Below are 20701 nucleotides of genomic sequence, written 5' to 3' on the forward strand. Positions count from 1 at the left end.
ATCGCTTACCTCTCACTGGAGATCTGGTCTCTGTAATATGATCACGGGGACCTGATCGCTACCATGATAACCTAGGGTCATCACCATGACGACTCCGGGTTACTAAGGTAAGGATCACCTCACAGACCAGGGCACCTACGTCACTGGAGTTCCCAGCCATGCAGCCATTTCCTCATCTCGCCGTCTGCAGGGAACCCCGGTGACGTCACAAGGTGAGTTCATGTCAGTAAATCTGCAGGAAACTTCTGGTCATCTGCTGACATGAACTCGATTCACCTTGTGACGTCACCGGGGTTCCCTGCAGACCGCGGGATGAGGAAATGGCTGCAGTAAACCTAAGTGACGTCAAAAAAGCAGATAAAAATGCACAAAAAAAGCAATGTGGGCATTTTTTCCTGCGTTTTTCAATGACTCCATTGAAATCAATTGGTGAAAAAAGCAAGAAAAAGGCAGAAACAATTGACATGCTGCCTCTTTTTTCATCAACAAAAACAGCAAGGAAAAAAGAAGCAGCGTGTGCACAGCAAGTCAGGATTCTGATAGACTTTGCTGGGATGCTTTTTCCTTGCTTTTGATTAAAAAAAAGCGAAGACAAACGCTAGAAAAAATGCAAAACATACGCAGTGTTCCTACTTCCTCTGAATACAGTGGGACTGACCGAGTCTGCTCTGAGTTCAATCATGGAGTGAGAAGGGAAGGGAGAATCGGACCCCCATATTAGTGAACGAGGATGTCCCACTGACCCATACATTTAATCACCTAACCTGTAGATGTGAGATAAATGTCAACTGAAGAAAAATTGCTTTAACGCCAATGGGTTCCGTATGCATTGACCATACGTCCATGGATCTGCTCTAAAGAGAAACCATGACTGTGTGTGACGTGGTGTGAACAGAAACTTTGTGAGTCTTTAGTGAAGTATTTATATTATAATATCATTTATATGTTATGCTCCAATATCTTATCTTATAGGTTTCTTCATCAGTCATTGTTGTGCTTTTTTCCAAAAATGCATCCTTCACGTTAAAATAGTGCGCTAGACAATGAGGGGGCTAAATGATAATTGTGTGCTAAAATAAGAAAAATATCTAGGTTCTTGAATTATTCTCTTAACACTAGAAGTCCCAGAGAGGGGTCATTTAATATTTCAACCATTGGAACCCTATGGAGCTCGAAATTCCTGGGACTTCTTTAAAGGAGTTGTCTGAGAAATGACCTTGATGGCTTATCCCTAGGAAATACCACAGTGCCCAATAGGAAGGAGTCCAATTACTGAGGCTATTACCCATTGATACTGCAGCACATCTTTGTTTCTGAAAAATGCAGACTATCCAAAAGCAATAACGGCTTCAGCACACAACATCTTTTGGATGCCGATGTGCCCGTATCGTTTTTGCAATAAGAAGGTGCGTAAGGAAAACAAGGGCAATGTTTGCCGTGAAACATCTTCTATGTCTACATGGTGGAAGCCGTCAGAAGAATGGACCATTTCTTATTGCTGCTTCACAGCTTTCAAAGACTGAAGCGGCTGAAAGAAGTTACAAAATATGGAACATATGCACAGAAAGTGCTATGTCAGGCTTTTTTTGAGCATATAATGGGGATCACAATGGTCAGACCTCCACCAATCGGACATGGGTGGCATAGCCTAGAAATATGCCACAATTGTCTAAGCTAAGACAATCTGCCTTACGGAGAACACATCTGATTACAGTAATGAAGCGGCACTAAACAAATGTCAATCAAACCCAAGTAGGTGACTCTAGGTGGGGAATAATGCAGAGAGGTTTCCTTCCAGCAGTTTTGCAGAATATAGGGGCCAAGTCATCTAGTTTGCGTTTTCCTAAAGAAAAGCTCGCTGGAGTAATATGTTCCAAAGTCAATGAGAGGTGCATATCTTTTAATGAATGTTGGCGCACCTTTTGGGTCTTCTGGGCACCAGAATCTGAAGGTTATTCCAGCTATAAGCTGGAGCAGATACATACAATAATTGTCACACAGAGTTTTGCACAAACTTCGCCGACTGTCATGACGGTGTCAGGCTCTGTTCACATTGCAGATTCTGACACTCCGTCCGATGGTTTCTCTAGTGTCTGGGATCAACACAGGCAAACTCAGGCGTCAACCTGTTGTGTGCTGAATCATAGGCAGGCTAGTGGGGGTTAATATCTGCTTATCTTCTTGTTAGTTTCCTTTGATCACATGTGGTGGAGAAGCCAATCACATTTGCTTCACTTCTATTTAAGCCGGATGAAATCTTCTACCCATGCCAGCTATAGTTTCTATGTTTTTGGCCTAGCGGCTTTTAGATCAAAGTATGAATTTGGGATATCCGATTCATGTCTTTTTTCTTAATTGTGCTATAGTTTCTATGTTGGCCTGTGAGGTGTGGTGTCCTAAATTCTCTGGTGTAATTTGTGCTATTTCCTTGTTGCGGTTGTGGAGTTTGCACCTGTTGTTTTGCAGCTTCCTCCCTCCTCTTGTGTTTCCTCCTGAATCTTATTATCTTTATCTTTGTGTGTGTTAAGGTCCAGTCACACTAAGCAACTTACCAGCGATCCCAACAACGATAGGGATCGCTGGTAAGTTGCTAGGAGGTTGCTGGTGAGATGTCACACTGCGACGCTCCAGCGATCCCACCAGCAACCTGACCTGGCAGGGATCGCTGGAGCGTTGCTACACAAGTTGCTGGTGAGCTCACCAGCAACCAGTGACCAGCCCCCAGCGCCGCGCGGAAGATGCTGCGCTTGGTAACTAAGGTAAATATCGGGTAACCAACCCGATATTTACCTTGGTTACCACCGCACGGAGCTACACGTGCAGAGAGCAGGGAGCAGCGCACACTGAGCGCTGGCTCCTTGCTCTCCTAGTTACAGCACACATCGGGTTAATTACCCGATGTGTGCTGCAGCTAAATGTGCACAGAGCATGGAGCAGCGCACAATGCTTAGCGCTGGCTCCTTGCTCTCCTAGCTACAGCACACATCGGGTTAATTAACCCGATGTGTGCTGCAGCTACATGTGCACAGAGCAGGAGCCGGCACTGACAGTGAGAGCGGCGGAGGCTGGTAACAAAGGTAAATATCGGGTAACCAAGGACAGGGCTTCTTGGTTACCCGATGTTTACATTGGTTACCAGCCTCCGCAGAAGCCGGCTCCTGCACATTTAGTTGTTGCTGTCTCGCTGTCACACACAGCGATCTGTGCTTCACAGCGGGACAGCAACAACTAAAAAATGGCCCAGGACATTCAGCAACAACCAACGACCTCACAGCAGGGGCCAGGTTGTTGCTGGATGTCACACACAGCAACATCGCTAGCAACGTCACAAAAGTTGTTCGTTAGCAGCGATGTTGCTAGCGATGTTGCTTAGTGTGACGGGGCCTTTATGTGCCAGAGTTTTGGTTTTCCTTTGTCTGTCTATCTGTGATTTTCATTACACTCCTGCGCCTTCCCCCACTGGGGAAAGGGGGAGGGGGAATCAGATAAGGAGCATGGCAAGGGAGAAGACTCAGGAATCATAACCAATAGGGGTATCTCTGACAATAGGGCTAGTATAGGACCTCCTAGCTTGAAGGACAGCTTAGAGGCCCTAGTTCCCCGCTATTCCAGAGACATTGTGACAATAATTTAGGCCATTCTCTGGAATCAAAAGAATTTGTCAGTTAACCTATTGTCCTTCCTTTAAGCATTACCCCTTAAAAAGGGTGTAAAACACAAAAAAGTTACACATTTTTTGTGCAAGGGGGCATTGTGCAAAAAATTCTGATTATTATATATGAATTTTCTGGTGTTGTGATAAACTACATGGAGTTTTCCACTACTGCTCAACTTTAGCACATACATTATCCACCACTTAGGTCTGTATGTCTGCCATCTCTATCAGCAATGTGTGACAGTGACCGATTCCCCTTAAGAACTTTATTTTCCTAGACACCATAATGGCAAATACAATTCTACAGTCCATACAGATATAATTATAATATTTTCTTCATCTTCAAAATATGATTTTTTTTTTCAGATTTTGTAATTGCATCTTTCGTCTTTGCAGCATTTCAGAGGTTCTGTAATTTGGTCTCACCTGGAGAGATTTATACGCTTGTGTTAACAGAACCCGAGCTGGTTGAAAATACCCAATATCTATCAGTATGTCGGCCTTCTCCAGCCACAGATATGGAAGAGAGAGTCCGCTTAATCCCTTTCCATCTTCGTGTATGCTCAGCAACTGCAGAGGAAACACAAAAGGATTCTCATGTAACATTGTAGCGATAAAGTGACAGATTGACGTGAAGAGTTCCTGTACAAATCTAAGGGGCTCTCTGCCAATACAAGATCTGTATATAAACTCCTTTGGAGGTTACATTTCATATTCTTTAGTGCATTTCATTAATGTAAACAATCCTAAAGCAGGCTTTAAACGCTACGGTATATCCTACGATATGTTGTCGGGGGTCACATCGTATGTGACGCACATCCGGCATCGTATGACATGTCGTAGCGTGTGACAGCTACGAGTGAGTGTGAACGAGCAAAAATCCTCGCCTTATCGTTGCTCATTGACACGTCGCTCATTTTCAAAATATCGAATGTCCTCCTGTGCGCCGGTTGTTCATTGTTCCCGCGGCAGCACAAGTCGCTCCGTGTGACACCCTGGAAACGATGAACTGCAGCTTACCTGCGTCCTGCCGGCAATTCGGAAGGAAGGAGGTGGGCGGGATGTTTACGTCCCGCTCATCTCCGCCCCTCCACGTCTATTGGCCGGCCGCTGTGTGACGTCGCTGTGACGCCGAAGTCCCTCCCCCTTCAGGAAGTGGATGTTCGCCACCCACAGTGAGGTCGTTCGGGGGGTAAGGACGTGTGACGGGGGTTACTGGCATTGTGCGACATCGGCAACAAATTCCCCGTACCGCACAAACGATGGGGGCAGGTGCGATTGCACATGCGATCGCACGAGAAATTGCACCGTGTAAAGCAGGCTTTACAGCTGTTGTTTACCTGTGCTCTCCTTAAAGCAGACCTATCAACATCTGGGAAACTTCATGAGGAAAGAGAACAGCAAAATGTAACCCTTTCGCAAATATTTATAATTAGGAAAAGTAAGAAATGTCCTCACTGATTTAGAATTTAAGCTCTGGCCCATTAAGAGAGGGAGGTTGGCTTTCCATTGACTCAAGATCTTGACGGCTGTGTGAAGCTTTCAGTCTTGAAGGTGGGAAATACCACAAAAGATTGTGTGTAAACAGAGGGGAAATCTGTGCAGTGATGCATAGGTAAAGCCTTCGACAGTTTCTACTCAATCTGCAGTGAGGTTTTTTTTTATGTAGTGACATGCTTAGATAAATTCCTTAGAAGCAGCTATGTCTCTCTAAAATAGAGCAACCCCTTAAAATCAGCTGCCTCCCTAAAGAAGAGCAACCTCTTAGGAACAACTATGTCTTCTTAAAGTAGAGCAACCCTTTAGAAACAGCTATGTCTCCCTAAAGAAAAGCAACTCCTTAGAAGCAGCTATGTCTCTCTAAAGTAGAGCAATCCTTTAGATACAGCTGTCTCCCTAAAGAACAGCAACCCCTTTGAAGCAGCTATGTCTCCCTAAAGAAGAGCAACCCATTAGAAGCAGCTATGTCTCCCTAAAGTAGAGCAATCCTTTAGAAACAGCTATGTCTCTCTAAAGAAGAGCAACCCCTTAAAAGCAGCTATGTCTCCGTAAAGAACAGCAACCCTTAGAAGCAGCTATGTCTCCCTAATGTAGAGCAACCCGTTAGAAGCAGCCATGTCCTGTTGTATCATATATCTAAGAAAAAAACATACAACTCTTGTGTAGATCTTTATCATATAGAGATATGATGGTTAAGCACATAATGTATTATATTTGCACACAATTCTTTTTTGCCTCATGTCATAAAATTTCGTTTTCCTCAATTTCTACATTTTTTAAAAAACGTAAAAAAAATGTTTGCTTTTAATGTGAGTAGATGACTGACACTGAAACGCGCTGGTATTTCATGATCGGGTCATAACGAACAAAAGATCTCAACATTTCATAATATAAAACTATTACATTTCTTGTGTTTAGACTAAAATGTTTCCAAATGTAAAGTACAGGTCAGAAATGTGGGCTAGATAGAACGAAAAAAGAAGATTAACACTTGCAGTATAAGAAATGTGTGCATGTAGGTACATGTGTATATGTCAGTGTATGTGGCACTGCATTTATATGTGCAAACAGTATAACTGCTATGATGTGTGCAAAGTAAATAATTGTACACAAGTATGCAATTTTTCCCTTCATATAGAAAGTGTCACACCGTGTTTGGCTCTACACTTGACGAGTGTCATGACGACATCTGACGCTGTTCAGACTACAGACTCTGACACGCCACACTATACTTTTTCTGGGTCTTCCAAGGTGCACAGGCAGGCTCGGGCGTCGACCATCTGTGTGCTCATTAGTGATCGGGCTAGCAGGAGTTAATTTCTGCCTGCTGATTATCTTTTGGATCACATGTTGTGGCAGACCAATCACAGGTACTCCCCGCCTTTTTAAGATGGAGGAATCTGTCTTCACATGCCGACTATAGCTTTTTGCTAAGCCAGTCCGTATGCTGTTGTGTACCTGTTGCTACTGATTTATTGTGTGCTACTTGGTGTGATGTGGATATCCTCTTGTGGCCCGATTACTTCCTTACTGCACTTTATTTTCTCCCGATCACGAATTGTCTTATATCTCAGTGTGTGCTAGTGTGTGATCGAGTTTTGGTGTCCCCTTTTGTCCATATCTGTGGGTTCACCACTCCTGTCCCAGTCCTCCCCCAGGGAGAGGGAGAAGGGGTGTTAGATCAGGGCTGGCCAGGAGCAGGGTAAGGAAAGCGGCCCAGACATCATCACCATCAGACGTTTCTCTGGGAGTAGGGACAGCTAGGGCCCCATAGCCTGAGGACCAGTCTAGGAGTCTCGGTCCCCTGTTATCCCCTGCTGCCTTGTGACTTAAAGAAAGGAAGTACTCTAGCACCACTTGCATGAAGTAGCAATCATACAGGCCAGCAAAGTTGAAATATATTGCATTTCTATCCATTCATGGTTTTCTTCGGGGTCTTTGCACACTACGACATCGCAGGTGCGATGTCGGTGGGGTCAAATCGACAGTGACGCACTCCCGGCGTCGCTCTCGACATCGTAGTGTGTAAAGCATTTTTGATAAGATTAACGAGCGCAAAAGCGTCGTAATCGTATCATCGGTGTAGCGTCGGTCATTTCCATGAATTGGGAAGGACCGATGTTACGGTGTTGTTCCTTGTTCCTGCGGCAGCACATATCGCTGCGTGTGAAGCCGCAGGAGCGAGGAACATCTCCTTACCTGCGTCCCGGCCGGGTATGCGGAAGGAAAGAGTTGGGCGGAATGTTTACGTCCCGCACATCTCCGCTTCTATTGACCGCCTGCCGTGTGACGTCCCTATGATGCTGCACGACCCGCCCCCTTAGGAAGGAGGCGGTTCGCCGGCCAGAGCGACGTCGCAGGGCAGGTATGTGCATGTGAAGCTGCCGTAGCGATAATGTTCGCTACGGCAGCTATCACCATGATATCGCGACGGGGGCGGGGACTATCGCGCTCGGCATCGCTAGCATCGGCTTGCGATGTCGTAGCGTGCAAAGTGCCCCTTCAAGGCTTCCTGAGATTTGATTATAAATGGACCTCATACTGCTATGTCCCTGCTCACTCAACGTTCTCCTTTTAGACCTTCTAAAGATGCTATGGTTGAGCCAAATCGCAATATCATAAAGGAATAAAAATTGATCAATATTAGTGCCTATAAAAATCAAAGTAATTGGCTGTAATAACCAGATAGACTGCCTCTTTTATTTCCAAAAAGGTCTCTGAAAAATGTGCTTAATTTTGATTCCTCGCTCTTATTTGGTTTAATAAGTGTTCTTTACATTTCTGTAACCTGCAGGACTAGTGATGAGCAGACCTGGGCTGTAAAAGTCTGGACCCGCGCAGTTCCGAAGGTACCCGGGTGCCGGTGTTTGATCCGGATCCGACACTCGAGAAATTAAAAAAAAAAATAAAGGAAAAATAAAGAAAATAAGAATGAAGTGAGCGCTTCATACTTACCAAATCTCCGTCATGGCAGCACACTGCTTCCAGGTCACGCTTTCACTTTTGGGGTTGTGCATTAGGCTCATCGCATATGCACTGCTTTCCCCGCCCACCGGCCGTCCTGGCGTCTGTGATTAATTGCAGTCAGACGCGCCCCCACCCTGTGTGACAGCGTCTGACTGCAACCACTCAGAGGCGCTGTATGAGGGTCAGTATTGTGATATAAAATAAATAAATAAAACAATTGGTGTAGGATTCCCTCATATTATGATACTCGGCACAGATAAAGCCTATGGCTACAGGCTGCAGCCCCCAACTGGGTGTTTATCTTGACTGTGTATCAAGAGGAACCGCATGCAGCTTTTTTTTTTTATTATTTTAACAAATAATTTAAAAAAAACAACATGAACCCCCCCCCCATTTTGATACCCAGCCAGCCTGTAGCCGTGGGCTTTATCTGTGCTGGGTATCATAATATGGGGTGACCATATGCCAATTGTTATATTTATTTATTTTATACTAGGATAATAGCCCTCATACAGTGCCTGTGATTGGGTGCAGTCAGACGCTGTCACACAGGCTGGGGGCATGTCTGACTGCACCCAATCACAGATGCCAGGACGGCCGGTGGGCGGGGAAAACAGTGCATATGCGATGAGCCTAATGTGCGGCACTGGAAGTGAATGCGCGACCTAGAAGCTGTGTGCCGCCATGACGGATCCTCGGTGACGCTCCTATATCCCGATTCCTTCTACCAACATTTTTAATCTCCGGATTCTGGTCCCCATACACTTATATGGGGACGGATTCCGGACCAAAACCGGATTTTAAAAAAAAGATAACAGGGACTGCGAGTCCACTCATCTCTATACAGGAGCTGAAGGAATTGACAATGTACTATTTGCATCTTGTAACTTTTTGCTAAGTGGAAGAAACAAAATATTTTTTTGTCAATAACATCATGACGTTAAACGGAGCAAAATGTCACATATGACGCCTCTTACCTTTTGTCTACCGCTCACTGGAGGGTTTTCTCGGTTTCCAGTCAAATTACTGTCATCTTGTTTTACATTTTTGAGCATAGATATTTCTTGTCTACAGCTATAGTGCATCATTTAAGATATGCAAGTAAAACAAAAATTAGGAAGAATTATCGATTCGGTATATTTAAAACAAAGTTTTATATCAAACATCCAACTACAGCGATACTTACCTGCATTGTCCTACAACTAGTCAAAATCCAAAGAAAGTAGCACCAAGAAAATTAGTAGAGCAAGAAGCAGCACTGCAAGTGTCAAAATCAGGTACTCGAGGAAGGAAGAACTATCCCGAAATATCGCAGTCGCTCAATCAACCGTGCACCATCTCCGTGTGGAGAAGATCGGGACTGCCCCTTTAGAAACGGTTGTCTCCAGTACAACGTTGGTGATCATGGTGGAAGGTAATTAACCAATGGGTTGTGTATTTTTGCAATAGAATTTAATGATTTTTTTCTAAAGCAATGAAGAAAGAGAGATCCTGTGCGACACATACTATGAGACACTCGGCTCCTAGGCTGCATACTTTGAAATGATGTTTAAAAAAAGGCTTGCCCACTGAAAGGAGCCGAAACATCAAACGAAGCGTGGGTCAAAAAAAAAAAATCACTTTATTTTTCCTACTACAAACTTTTGTGGCCTGCATTTACAGTGTGAAGTGTCTTGAAAAAGTCTTCATACCCTGGGAACGTCAATTTTTCCAATTTTTTTCCCTCGTTATACCAACAAACTTAAGGCTCTGTGCGCACTGGGAAATGGAATTTTCTTGTGAAAATTCCGCATGCTCTCAAAGATTACCGCACCCGCGGTAAAAAACCGCGGGAAACCGCACCCGAAAACCGCATGCGGTTTGCCGCGGTTTTACCGCGGTATTATTCGCGGTATTGCCGCGGTTTTGCCGCGTGCGGGTTGGGATGTGCTTTATTGCATTCAATGCAATAAAGCACATTGAAGGAAAAAAAAAAAAAAGTCATTTAATTCTGAGATAGTAGATAGACAGAAGAATAGATAGAGGGATAGAGGGATAGATAGATAGACAGATAGATAGAGGGATAGATAGAGGACAGATCGCTGAATTTCCCACGGTCGGCAGTGAGTTCACATTACCGGCCGTGGGAAATGACCGGTAATTACCTCTGCTGTCTGCTGCATTCAGCGCTGTGTCTGTGACAGTCGCGGCTGGATGTCAGCAGTGCAGGACGCTGGAGCCGGAGCTGTGGATTACGCCGGAGCTTTGTTTGGGGGGGGTTAATAAAATGGTGAACGAGGCTTGTTGGTTTTATTTAAAATAAAGGATTTTTCGGTGTCTGTGTTTTTTTCACTTTACTTACGGGTTGATCATGTCAGCTGTCACATAGACGCTGCCATGATCAAGCCTGGGGTTAATGGCGGTGGTCCCCCATCACCATTAACCCCTTGTATTACCTTGCCACCACTGCTACACGGTGGCAAGAAGAGCCGAGGACACGCCGGTAGTGCCGCATATTGCATGCGACAGTGCCGGGGCAGCTGCGGCTGATATTCTCGGCTGCGGGAGGGGGAGTGAGGCGGGGGACATTACCCCTGCCCCTCTCCCTCCCCAGCCTGAGAATACCGGGCCGCCGCTGTGTGCTTACCTCGGCTGGACGGTGAATATGCAGCGGAGCCCACGTTCTTTTTTTTCTATATTTCCGTTTTCTTTCTATGTGTCTGTGTCTATGTGTTCTATGTCTGTGATGTGTTCTATGTCTGTGATGTTTGTGTCTGTGATGTGTGTGTTTACTCTCTGCTCCGCTTCCTCTTCCTGTAATGACATCACTTCCCTGCAAAACCGCAAGCAAGTGATGTACATTACCGGAGGTAAACCGCGAAATACCGCAGGGAATAACGCAGGAAAACGCAGTGAACCGCACAGAATTTGCTGCCTGCGTTATTCCCTGCGGGATTTCATGATTAACATTGAGTCAATGGAGGGAAATCCCGCAGCGATGTGCGGAAAAGAAGTGACATGCACTTGTTTTTGCTGCGGGATTCCCGCAGCAAAACATGCAGCTGTCAAATTCCGCCCAGTGCGCACAGGATTTTTTTTCTCCATAGGATTTGCTGGTGATTCACTGCAGAGATGTTATGAACATTTTCTGCAGCGAAACATGCAGCAAATCCGCGAAAAATCCGCGGCAAAATCCGGTAAGTGCGCACATAGCCTAAATGTATTTTATTGAGATTTTATCTGATATTCCAACACTAAGTAGTAAGTATTTCTGAAGTGTAAAGGAAGTGAAACATGTTTTTTATATACCGTATTTTTGGGATTTTAAGACGCACTTTTCCCCCCCAAAAAATTGGAGTAAAATGAGGGGTGCATCTTAAAATCCGAATGCATCTTACCGGGAGGGGTCGCAGGAGGCAGGAGCTGTGCTGGAGCCTGTGCGGCGGCGGGTTGTGAGGAGGGGCATCTTGAAAATGTCCGTGGTGCAGGGTTCAAATAATGGTGACCGGAGGCAGTGCGTGCGCAGATGGAGCTCTCAGCTCAAGATCTGCGCACGCACCGCCTCCTACCCATTGATCTCGCAGCAGCGAACTTTAGGAAAATGGCACCCGGAGGTAGGGCATCTTATAATCCAGTGCGTCTTATAAACCGAAAATTACAGTATTTTTTTAAACACGCATTTGTATTTATCTATCTGTAGTCCAATACCACTATATAAAATCGTGAGTGACCAATTACCTCCAGAAGTCACCTAATTAGTAAATTGAGTCCTCCTGTGTGTAATTTATTTTCAATATATCAACAGCTGTACTGTAAAGGTCTGAGAGGTTTGTTTGAAAACATTAAGGATCAAAAAGCATCATGAAAACCAAGAAACACACCAGACAGGTCAGGGATAAGGTTGTCGAGAAGAGTAAAGCAGGGTTAGGTTATAATGAAACAGCTTACGCACTCAATATCGCACAGAACACAGTTCAAACCATCATCCAAAAATGGAAGGAGTATGGCACAACTGCAAACCTATCAAGACATAGTCATCCACCTATGTTAATATCCTGTTCATCTAAACTTAGCACTAATTAGAGGAGCAGCCATGAGACTCCTGGTTGCACTGGAAAAGCTGCAGAGATCCACAGCTTAGTTGGGAGAATCTGACCATAGGACAACTATCAGTCTTGTACGCCACAAATCTGTCTTTTATGGAAGAGTGCCAAGAAGAAAGCTATTTTTTTTAAAGCAAGCAGTAAGAAGATCTGTTTACAGTTTGCAAAAAGCCATGTAGGGAACACAGCTAGCATGTGGAAGAAGGTGCTCTGTTCAGGTGATACCAAAGTGGAACTTTTTGGACTAATTGCAAAATGCTATGTGTAGCGGAAAACACCATCCCCACCGTCATACACGGTGGTGGCATCTGCATGCTGTGGGGAGGCTTTTCTTCAGCAGGGTCGCTGGTCAGAGTTGATGGAAAGATGGATGGAGCTAAATACAGGGCAATCCTAGAGGAAAACCTGTTAAAGATTGCAGAAGAGTTCACCTTCCAGCAGGACAACAACCCTAAACATACTACCAGAGCTACAATAGAATGGTTTAGAACATGAAAAATAACTGAGCGGCTACATGCCAAAAATGCATCAGCAGTTTTCTATGGAATATACACAATAATAGTATATACTGGTTTTTTTTAATCAAGATGGAATAAAATCTGGATGATTTTTTTCACTAATGAATGGTTTAGATCAAAGCATATTCATGTGTGTGAGTGGCGCAGTCACATTACAGACCTAAATTTCATTGAGAATCTGTACAAGACTTGAAAATTGCTGTTAACAGACGCCTCCCTCCAATCTCACTGAACTAGAGCTGTTTTGCAAAGAAGAATGGACAAAAATTTCAGGCCCTAGATGTGCAAAGATGGTCGAGACATCCTTCAAAAGACTTAGGGGCACTTTGCACACTACGACATCGCAGGTGCGATGTCGGTGGGGTCAAATTGAAAGTGACGCACATCCGGCGTCGCAGGCGATATCGTAGCGTGTAAAGCCTTTTTGATACGATTAACGAGCACAAAATTGTCGTAATCGTATCATCGGTGTAGCGTCGGTCATTTCCATAATTTGGAAATGACCGATGTTACAATGTTGTTCCTCGTTCCAGCGGCAGCACACATCGCTGTGTGTGAAGCCGCAGGAGCGAGGAACATCTCCTTACCTGCGGCTCACGCCAGCTATGCGGAAGGAAGGAGGTGGGTGGGATGTTTACGTCCCGCTCATCTCCGCCCCTCCGCTTCTATTGGCCACCTGCCGTGTGACGTCGCTGTGACTCCGCACGACCCGCCCCCTTAATAAGGAGGTGGGCCGCCGGCCAGAGCCACGTCGCAGGGCAGGTGAGTGCATGTGAAGCTGGCGTAGCGATAATGTTCACTACGCCAGCTATCACCATGATATCGCAGCTGCGACGGGGTCGGGGACTATCGCGCTCGGCATCGCAGCATCGGCTTGCGATGTCATAGTGTGCAAAGTGCCCCTTACAGTAGTGATTGCAGCAAAAGGTGGTCCTACAAAAATACTGACTCAATGGGGTTGAATACAAATGCACAGCACAATTTTCAAATTTACATATTTCAAATAATTAGAAAACCATGTATCATTTCCTTTACACTTCACAAAGACTTGTTACTTTATTTTGATACATCACATAAAACCCAATAAAATATATTTACATTTGTGGGTGTGAAGTTAGAAAATGTGGAAAAGTTCATGGATTCTGAATAATTTTTCAACGCACTGTATATATGAGGTTGAAGCAAAATGTGTTCGCACTCTGACTGCAGAATTTATTTTTATCAACTTTTAGAAAAGACAAAGATCACTTTCGGACATTATCTCTCTGCTTTTCAATATTCTTTTTTTTCTCAATCTGTCAACAACAAGCGTTCACATTCCCTTATTAAAAAATGTTCTAGGCTGAGCTGCGAGCCACGGATGCACCGCTGTCTACACCTCTTCTTCAGATGTGAATTTTCGTCCTTGCAGGGCACATGATCCACTGTCACTCGTATATTTAATAGAATAGGTTTACATGCAATGTTGTCATCAGTCATGGACGGGCATTCGGCAACTTCTCCTTGACTAATGCGGGCGTCACACGGTACGATATATTGGGCGATATGTCGTCGGGGTCACGTCGGTAGTGACGCACATCCGGCATCGTCTGATATATCGTAGCGTGTGACAGCGGTGAACGAGCAGAAATACTCACCTTCTCATTCATCGCTGACACGTCGCTCACTATCAAAAAATTGACCGTCAGGTGGTTCATCGTTCCCGTGGCAGCACACGTCGCTCCGTGTGACACCCCGGGAACGACGAACACAGCTTACCTGCGTCCCGCCGGCAATGCGGAAGGAAGAAGATGGGCGGGATGTTACGTCCCGCTCATCTCCGCCCCTCTGCCGTGTGACGTCGCTGTGATGCCGAACGTCCATCCCACTTCAAAAAGTGGACGTTCGCCGCCCACAGCGATGTCGCTAGGCAGGTAAGTACGTGTGACGGGGGTTTAACGACTTTGTGCCCCATGGGCAACTATTTGCTCATGACGCACAAACGACGGGGGCGGGTACGATCGCTCGTGCAATCGCACGATAGATCGTCCCATGTGACGCCCACATTACAGTTGTGTAACCATCCCTGAACGTCTCTAGCCAAATTTTTGACTCAACACACCTACGTGTATGTATAATATATATATACAGTGCGGGCCAAAAGTATTGGCACCCCTGCAATTCTGTCAGATAATACTCAGTTTCTTCTTGAAAATGATTGCAATCACAAATTCTTTGGTATTATTATCTTCATTTATTTTGCTTGCAATGAAAAAACCCAAAAGAGAATGAAACAAAAATCAAATCATTGATCATTTCACACAAAACTCCAAAAATGGGCCAGACAAAAGTATTGGCACCCTTAGCCTAATACTTGGTTGCACAACCTTTAGCCAAAATAACTGCGAACAACTGCTACCGGTAACCATCAATGAGTTTCTTACAATGCTCTGCTGGAATTTTAGACCATTCTTCTTTGGCAAACTGCTCCAGGTCCCTGAGATGTGAAGGTGCCTTCTCCAAACTGCCATTTTGAGATCTCTCCACAGGTGTTCTATGGGGTTCAGGTCTGGACTCATTGCTGGCCACTTTCGTAGTCTCCAGTGCTTTCTCTCAAACCATTTTCTAGTGCTTTTTGAAGTGTGTTTTGGGACATTGTCCTGCTGGAAGACCCATGACCTCTGAGGAAGACCCAGCTTTCTCACACTGGGCCCTACATTATGCTGCAAAATTTGTTGGTAGTCTTCAGACTTCATAATGTCACGCATACGATCAAGCAGTCCAGTGCCAGAGGCAGCAAAGCAGCCCCAAAACATCAGGGAACCTCCACCATGTTTGACTGTAGGGACCGTATTCTTTTCTTTGAATGCCTCTTTTTTTTCCCTGTAAACTCTATGTTGATGGCTTTTCCCAAAAAGCTCTACTTTTGTCTCATCTGACCAGAGAACATTCTTCCAAAACGTTTTAGGCTTTCTCAGGTAAGTTTTGGCAAACTCCAGCCTGGCTTTTTTATGTCTCGGGGTAAGAAGTGGGGTCTTGGTGGGTATCCTACCATACAGTCCCTTTTCATTCAGACGCCGACGGATAGTACGGGTTGACACTGTTCTACCCTCGGACTGCAGGGCAGCTTGAACTTGTTTGGATGTTAGTCGAGGTTCTTTATCCACCATCCGCACAATCTTGCGTTGAAATCTCTCGTCAATTTTTCTTTTCCTTCCACATCTAGGGAGGTTAGCCACAGTGCCATGGGCTTTAAACTTCTTGATGACACTGCGCACCGTAGACACAGGAACTTTCAGGTCTTTGGAGATGGACTTGTAGCCTTGAGATTGCTCATGCTTCCCCACAATTTGTATTCTCAAGTCCTCAGACAGTTCTTTGGTCTTCTTTCTTTTCTCCATGCTCAATGTGGTACACACAAGGACACAGGACAGAGGTTGAGGCCACTTTAATCCATGTCAACTGGCTGCAAGTGTGATTTAGTTATTACCAACACCTGTTAGGTGCCACAGGTAAGTTACAGGTGCTGTTAATTACACAAATTAGAGAAGCATCACATGATTTTTCAAACAGTGCCAATACTTTTGTCCACCCCCTTTTTTATGTTTGGTATGGAATTATATCCAATTTGGCTCTTTGACATTTATTTTTTTCCATTCACGACAAATTAAATGAAGATAATAATACCAAAGAATTTGTGGTTGCAATCATTTTCAGGAAGAAACTGAGTATTCTCTGACAGAATTGCAGGGGTGCCAATACTTTTGGCCAGCACTGTATATATATTATACATACACATAGGTGTGTTGAGTCAAAAATGTGGCTAGAGACATTCAGGGATGGTTGCACAGGCTCGGTCTGGCCCAACGGGGTACCGGGGAATCCCCCGGTAGGCCTCGGGCCCTCAGTGGGCCCCACAGTGCCTTAATTAGTGCAGCGCCGCGGGGCCGCCGTTTTTTTACGGCCGGCGTTATGTGCGGCAGACTGGGCAGGGCCCCCACGCTCTGATGGGCCCCCCTCCCACGCTCTGAGGCCCCCCCAGCCTTTCAATTACAAACTGCAGCGATAGCACAAGTTCTGTTCTATCGCTGCAGTTTTTACGGGTGCAGAATGACCTGTGGTGACATCACAGACAGTCATGTGACTCACCGTAGGTCCTGCACCGCGCGCTATTCAAATGTACGTGCATCCTTCAGACGCACGTACATGTGAACAGTGCGGCCGGTGACAGGAGGCGGAGGAGCTGCTCAGCCCCGCACCGACACAGCGGCCGTCATCACACTGCCGACGGTGCAGCAGAGGAGAGGATGCGCAGGGCTGCAGAGGAGAGGTAAGCGCTCAGAAGGAGCCGAAGAAAAAAAAAAAAATCATTCTCACCTGTTCTCCTCTGTTTCCGCGATGCTCCAGACCGCAAGCCACAGACCCCCTCAGTGACCCATCCGGTGCACGGAGCCGCCGCTGCAGTCTGACTTCATTGCTTTACTGACGTTAAATGCTTTACGGCGCCGCAAAGCATTTAACTGCAGTAAAGCCATGATGGCATTCTGCGGCGGCGGCTCCATGCACCGGACGAGATCATGGAGGGGTCCATGAGCCTGCGGACTGGTAAGGTAAGGACAGCGCAGGAACGGAGGACAGGTGAGAACGTGTGTGTGTGAACAATGGCATAATGGGGGACAGGAAGAGAGGCCCATTGCTACAGGACACAAGGCTGGGGGGCCCATTGCTACAGGACACAAGGCTGGGGGACCCATTGCTACAGGACACAAGGCTGGGGGGCCCATTGCTACAGGACACAAGGCTGGGGGGCCCATTGCTACAGGACACAAGGCTGGGGGGCCCATTGCTACAGGACACAAGGCTGGGGGGCCCATTGCTACAGGACACAAGGCTGGGGGGGCCCATTGCTACAGTACACAAGGCTGGGGGGCCCATTGCTATCTCCAGTGTCAGTGTCATTATCCTGTACCACCAGTGTCAGTGTCATTATCCTGTACCCCCAGTGTCAGTGTCATTATCTTGTACCCCCAGTGTCAGTGTCATTATCCTATACCCCCAGTGTCAGTGTCATTATCCTGTACCCCCAGTGTCAGTGTCATTATCCTGTACCCCCAGTGTCAGTGTCATTATCCTATACCCCCAGTGTCAGTGTCATTATCCTGTACCCCCAGTGTCAGTGTCATTATCCTGTACCCCCAGTGTCAGTGTCATTATCCTGTACCCCCAGTGTCAGTGTCATTATCCTGTACCCCCAGTGTCAGTGTCATTATCCTGTACCCCCAGTGTCAGTGTCATTATCATTATCCTGTACCCCCAGAGTCAGTGTCATTATCCTGTACCCCCAGTGTCAGTGTCATTATCCTGTACCTCCAGTGTCAGTGTCATTATCCTGTACCCCCAGTGTCAGTGTCATTATCCTGCACCCCCAGTGTCAGTGTCATTATCCTGCACCCCCAGTGTCAGTGTCATTATCCTGCACCCCCAGTGTCAGTATCATTATCCTGTACCCCAGTGTCAGTATCCTGTACCCCCAGTGTCAGTGTCATTATCCTGTACCCCAGTGTCAGTATCCTGCACCCCCAGTGTCAGTGTCATTATCACTATTCTGTACCCCCAGTGTCAGTGTCATTATCATTATTCTGTACCCCCAGTGTCAGTGTCATTATCCTGTACTCCCAGTGTCATTATTCTGTACCCCCAGTGTCAGTGTCATTATCCTGTACCTCCAGTGTCAGTGTCATTATCATTATCCTGTACCCCCAGAGTCAGTGTCATTATCCTGTACCCCCAGAGTCAGTGTCATTATCCTGCACCCCCAGAGTCAGTGTCATTATCCTGTACCCCCAGAGTCAGTGTCATTATCCTGTACCCCCAGAGTCAGTGTCATTATCCTGTACCCCAGTGTCAGTGTCATTATCCTGTACCCCCAGTGTCAGTGTCATTATCCTGCACCCCCAGTGTCAGTGTCATTATCCTGCACCCCCAGTGTCAGTGTCATTATCCTGCACCCCCAGTGTCAGTGTCATTATCCTGTACTCCCAGTGTCAGTGTCATTATCCTGTACCCCCAGTGTCATTATCCTGTACCCCCAGTGTCATTATCCTGCACCCCCAGTGTCAGTGTCATTATCCTGTACCCCCAGTGTCAGTGTCATTATCCTGTACCCCCAGTGTCAGTGTCATTATCCTGTACTCCCAGTGTCAGTGTCATTATCCTGTACCCCCAGTGTCATTATCCTGCACCCCCAGTGTCAGTGTCATTATCCTGCACCCCCAGTGTCAGTGTCATTATCCTGTACCCCCAGTGTCAGTGTCATTATCCTGTACTCCCAGTGTCAGTGTCATTATCCTGTACCCCCAGTGTCATTATCCTGTACTCCCAATGTCAGTGTCATTATCCTGTACCCCCAGTGTCATTATCCTGTACCCCCAGTGTCATTATCCTGTACCCCGAGTGTCATTATCCTGTACTCCCAGTATCAGTGTCATTATCCTGTACTCCCAGTGTCAGTGTCATTATCCTGTACCCCCAGTGTCATTATCCTGTACCCCCAGTGTCATTATCCTGTACCCCCAGTGTTATTATCCTGTACCCCCAGTGTCATTATCCTGTACCCCCAGTGTTATTATCCTGTACCCCCAGTGTCATTATCCTGTACCCCCAGTGTCAGTGTCATTATCCTGTACCCCCAGTGTCATTATCCTGTACCCCCAGAGTTATTATCCTGTACCCCCAGTGTCATTATCCTGTACTCCCAATGTCAGTGTCATTATCCTGTACCCCCAGTGTCATTATCCTGTACCCCCAGTGTCATTATCCTGTACCCCGAGTGTCATTATCCTGTACTCCCAGTATCAGTGTCATTATCCTGTACTCCCAGTGTCAGTGTCATTATCCTGTACCCCCAGTGTCATTATCCTGTACCCCCAGTGTCATTATCCTGTACCCCCAGTGTTATTATCCTGTACCCCCAGTGTCATTATCCTGTACCCCCAGTGTTATTATCCTGTACCCCCAGTGTCATTATCCTGTACCCCCAGTGTCAGTGTCATTATCCTGTACCCCCAGTGTCATTATCCTGTACCCCCAGAGTTATTATCCTGTACCCCCAGTGTCATTATCCTGTACTCCCAATGTCAGTGTCATTATCCTGTACCCCCAGTGTCATTATCCTGTACCCCCAGTGTCATTATCCTGTACCCCCAGTGTCATTATCCTGTACTCCCAGTATCAGTGTCATTATCCTGTACTCCCAGTGTCAGTGTCATTATCCTGTACCCCCAGAGTTATTATCCTGTACTCCCAGTGTCATTATCCTGTACCCCCAGTGTCATTATCCTGTACCCCCAGTGTCATTATCCTGTACCCCCAGTGTCATTATCCTGTACTCCCAGTGTCATTATCCTGTACCCCCAGTGTCATTATCCTGTACCCCCAGTGTCATTATCCTGTACCCCCAGTGTCAGTGTCATTATCCTGTACCCCCAGTGTCAGTGTCATTATTCTGTACCCCAGTGTCAGTGCCATTATCCTGTACCCCCAGTGTCAGTGTCATTATCCTGTACCCCCAGTGTCAGTGTCATTACCTTAGGCTATATGTAATTACTCTTCAGGGGGCCTCTATATGTGATGATAGTACAGGAGGGGCTTCACTATAAATACTGTATACGTAAAAAAAAAAAAAAAAAGCCTGATCTGTCTATAGAGCAGTGTTATCAGACTACACAGGACTAGAGAAGGGTTTATCCAACATGTAAGACTAGTTTGGAAACTATAGTGAAGACAAATATTCACCAGAGTCTCCAAATGGTAAAGTGTATTGGGTGGTAATGCTTCACACCTCCACATACTGACTCTTAGGGTATGTGCCCACGATCAGGACTCACTGTGTTCTGCATGGAGCGGGTCCTGACCTGCGGAGCCGCCTTTCTCCTCCGCAGGAGACCGCAGCTGCTTGTACCCACGATCAGGCTTCCGTGCGCTGCGGTCTCTCTCTTGTG

At 46.1% G+C, this 20701-nt stretch overlaps 1 protein-coding gene across 2 annotated transcripts in view; it reads right to left on the reverse strand.

The window, feature by feature from the left end:
- CFAP46 (cilia and flagella associated protein 46) overlaps window positions 1–20701 on the reverse strand; it is a 370852-nt gene that overhangs the window by 141574 nt on the left and 208577 nt on the right. For both annotated transcript variants that reach the window (XM_075348545.1, XM_075348544.1), the window contains exons 35-36: window positions 9100–9196; window positions 4082–4225 (exon numbers count right to left, since the gene is read on the reverse strand). In XM_075348545.1, coding sequence (XP_075204660.1) covers window positions 4082–4225; window positions 9100–9196 — 241 coding nt within the window. The remainder of the gene's footprint in view (window positions 1–4081; window positions 4226–9099; window positions 9197–20701) is intronic.

This window comes from Anomaloglossus baeobatrachus, chromosome 5, assembly GCF_048569485.1.
Source record: "Anomaloglossus baeobatrachus isolate aAnoBae1 chromosome 5, aAnoBae1.hap1, whole genome shotgun sequence".
NCBI classification, from domain to species: domain Eukaryota; kingdom Metazoa; phylum Chordata; class Amphibia; order Anura; family Aromobatidae; genus Anomaloglossus; species Anomaloglossus baeobatrachus.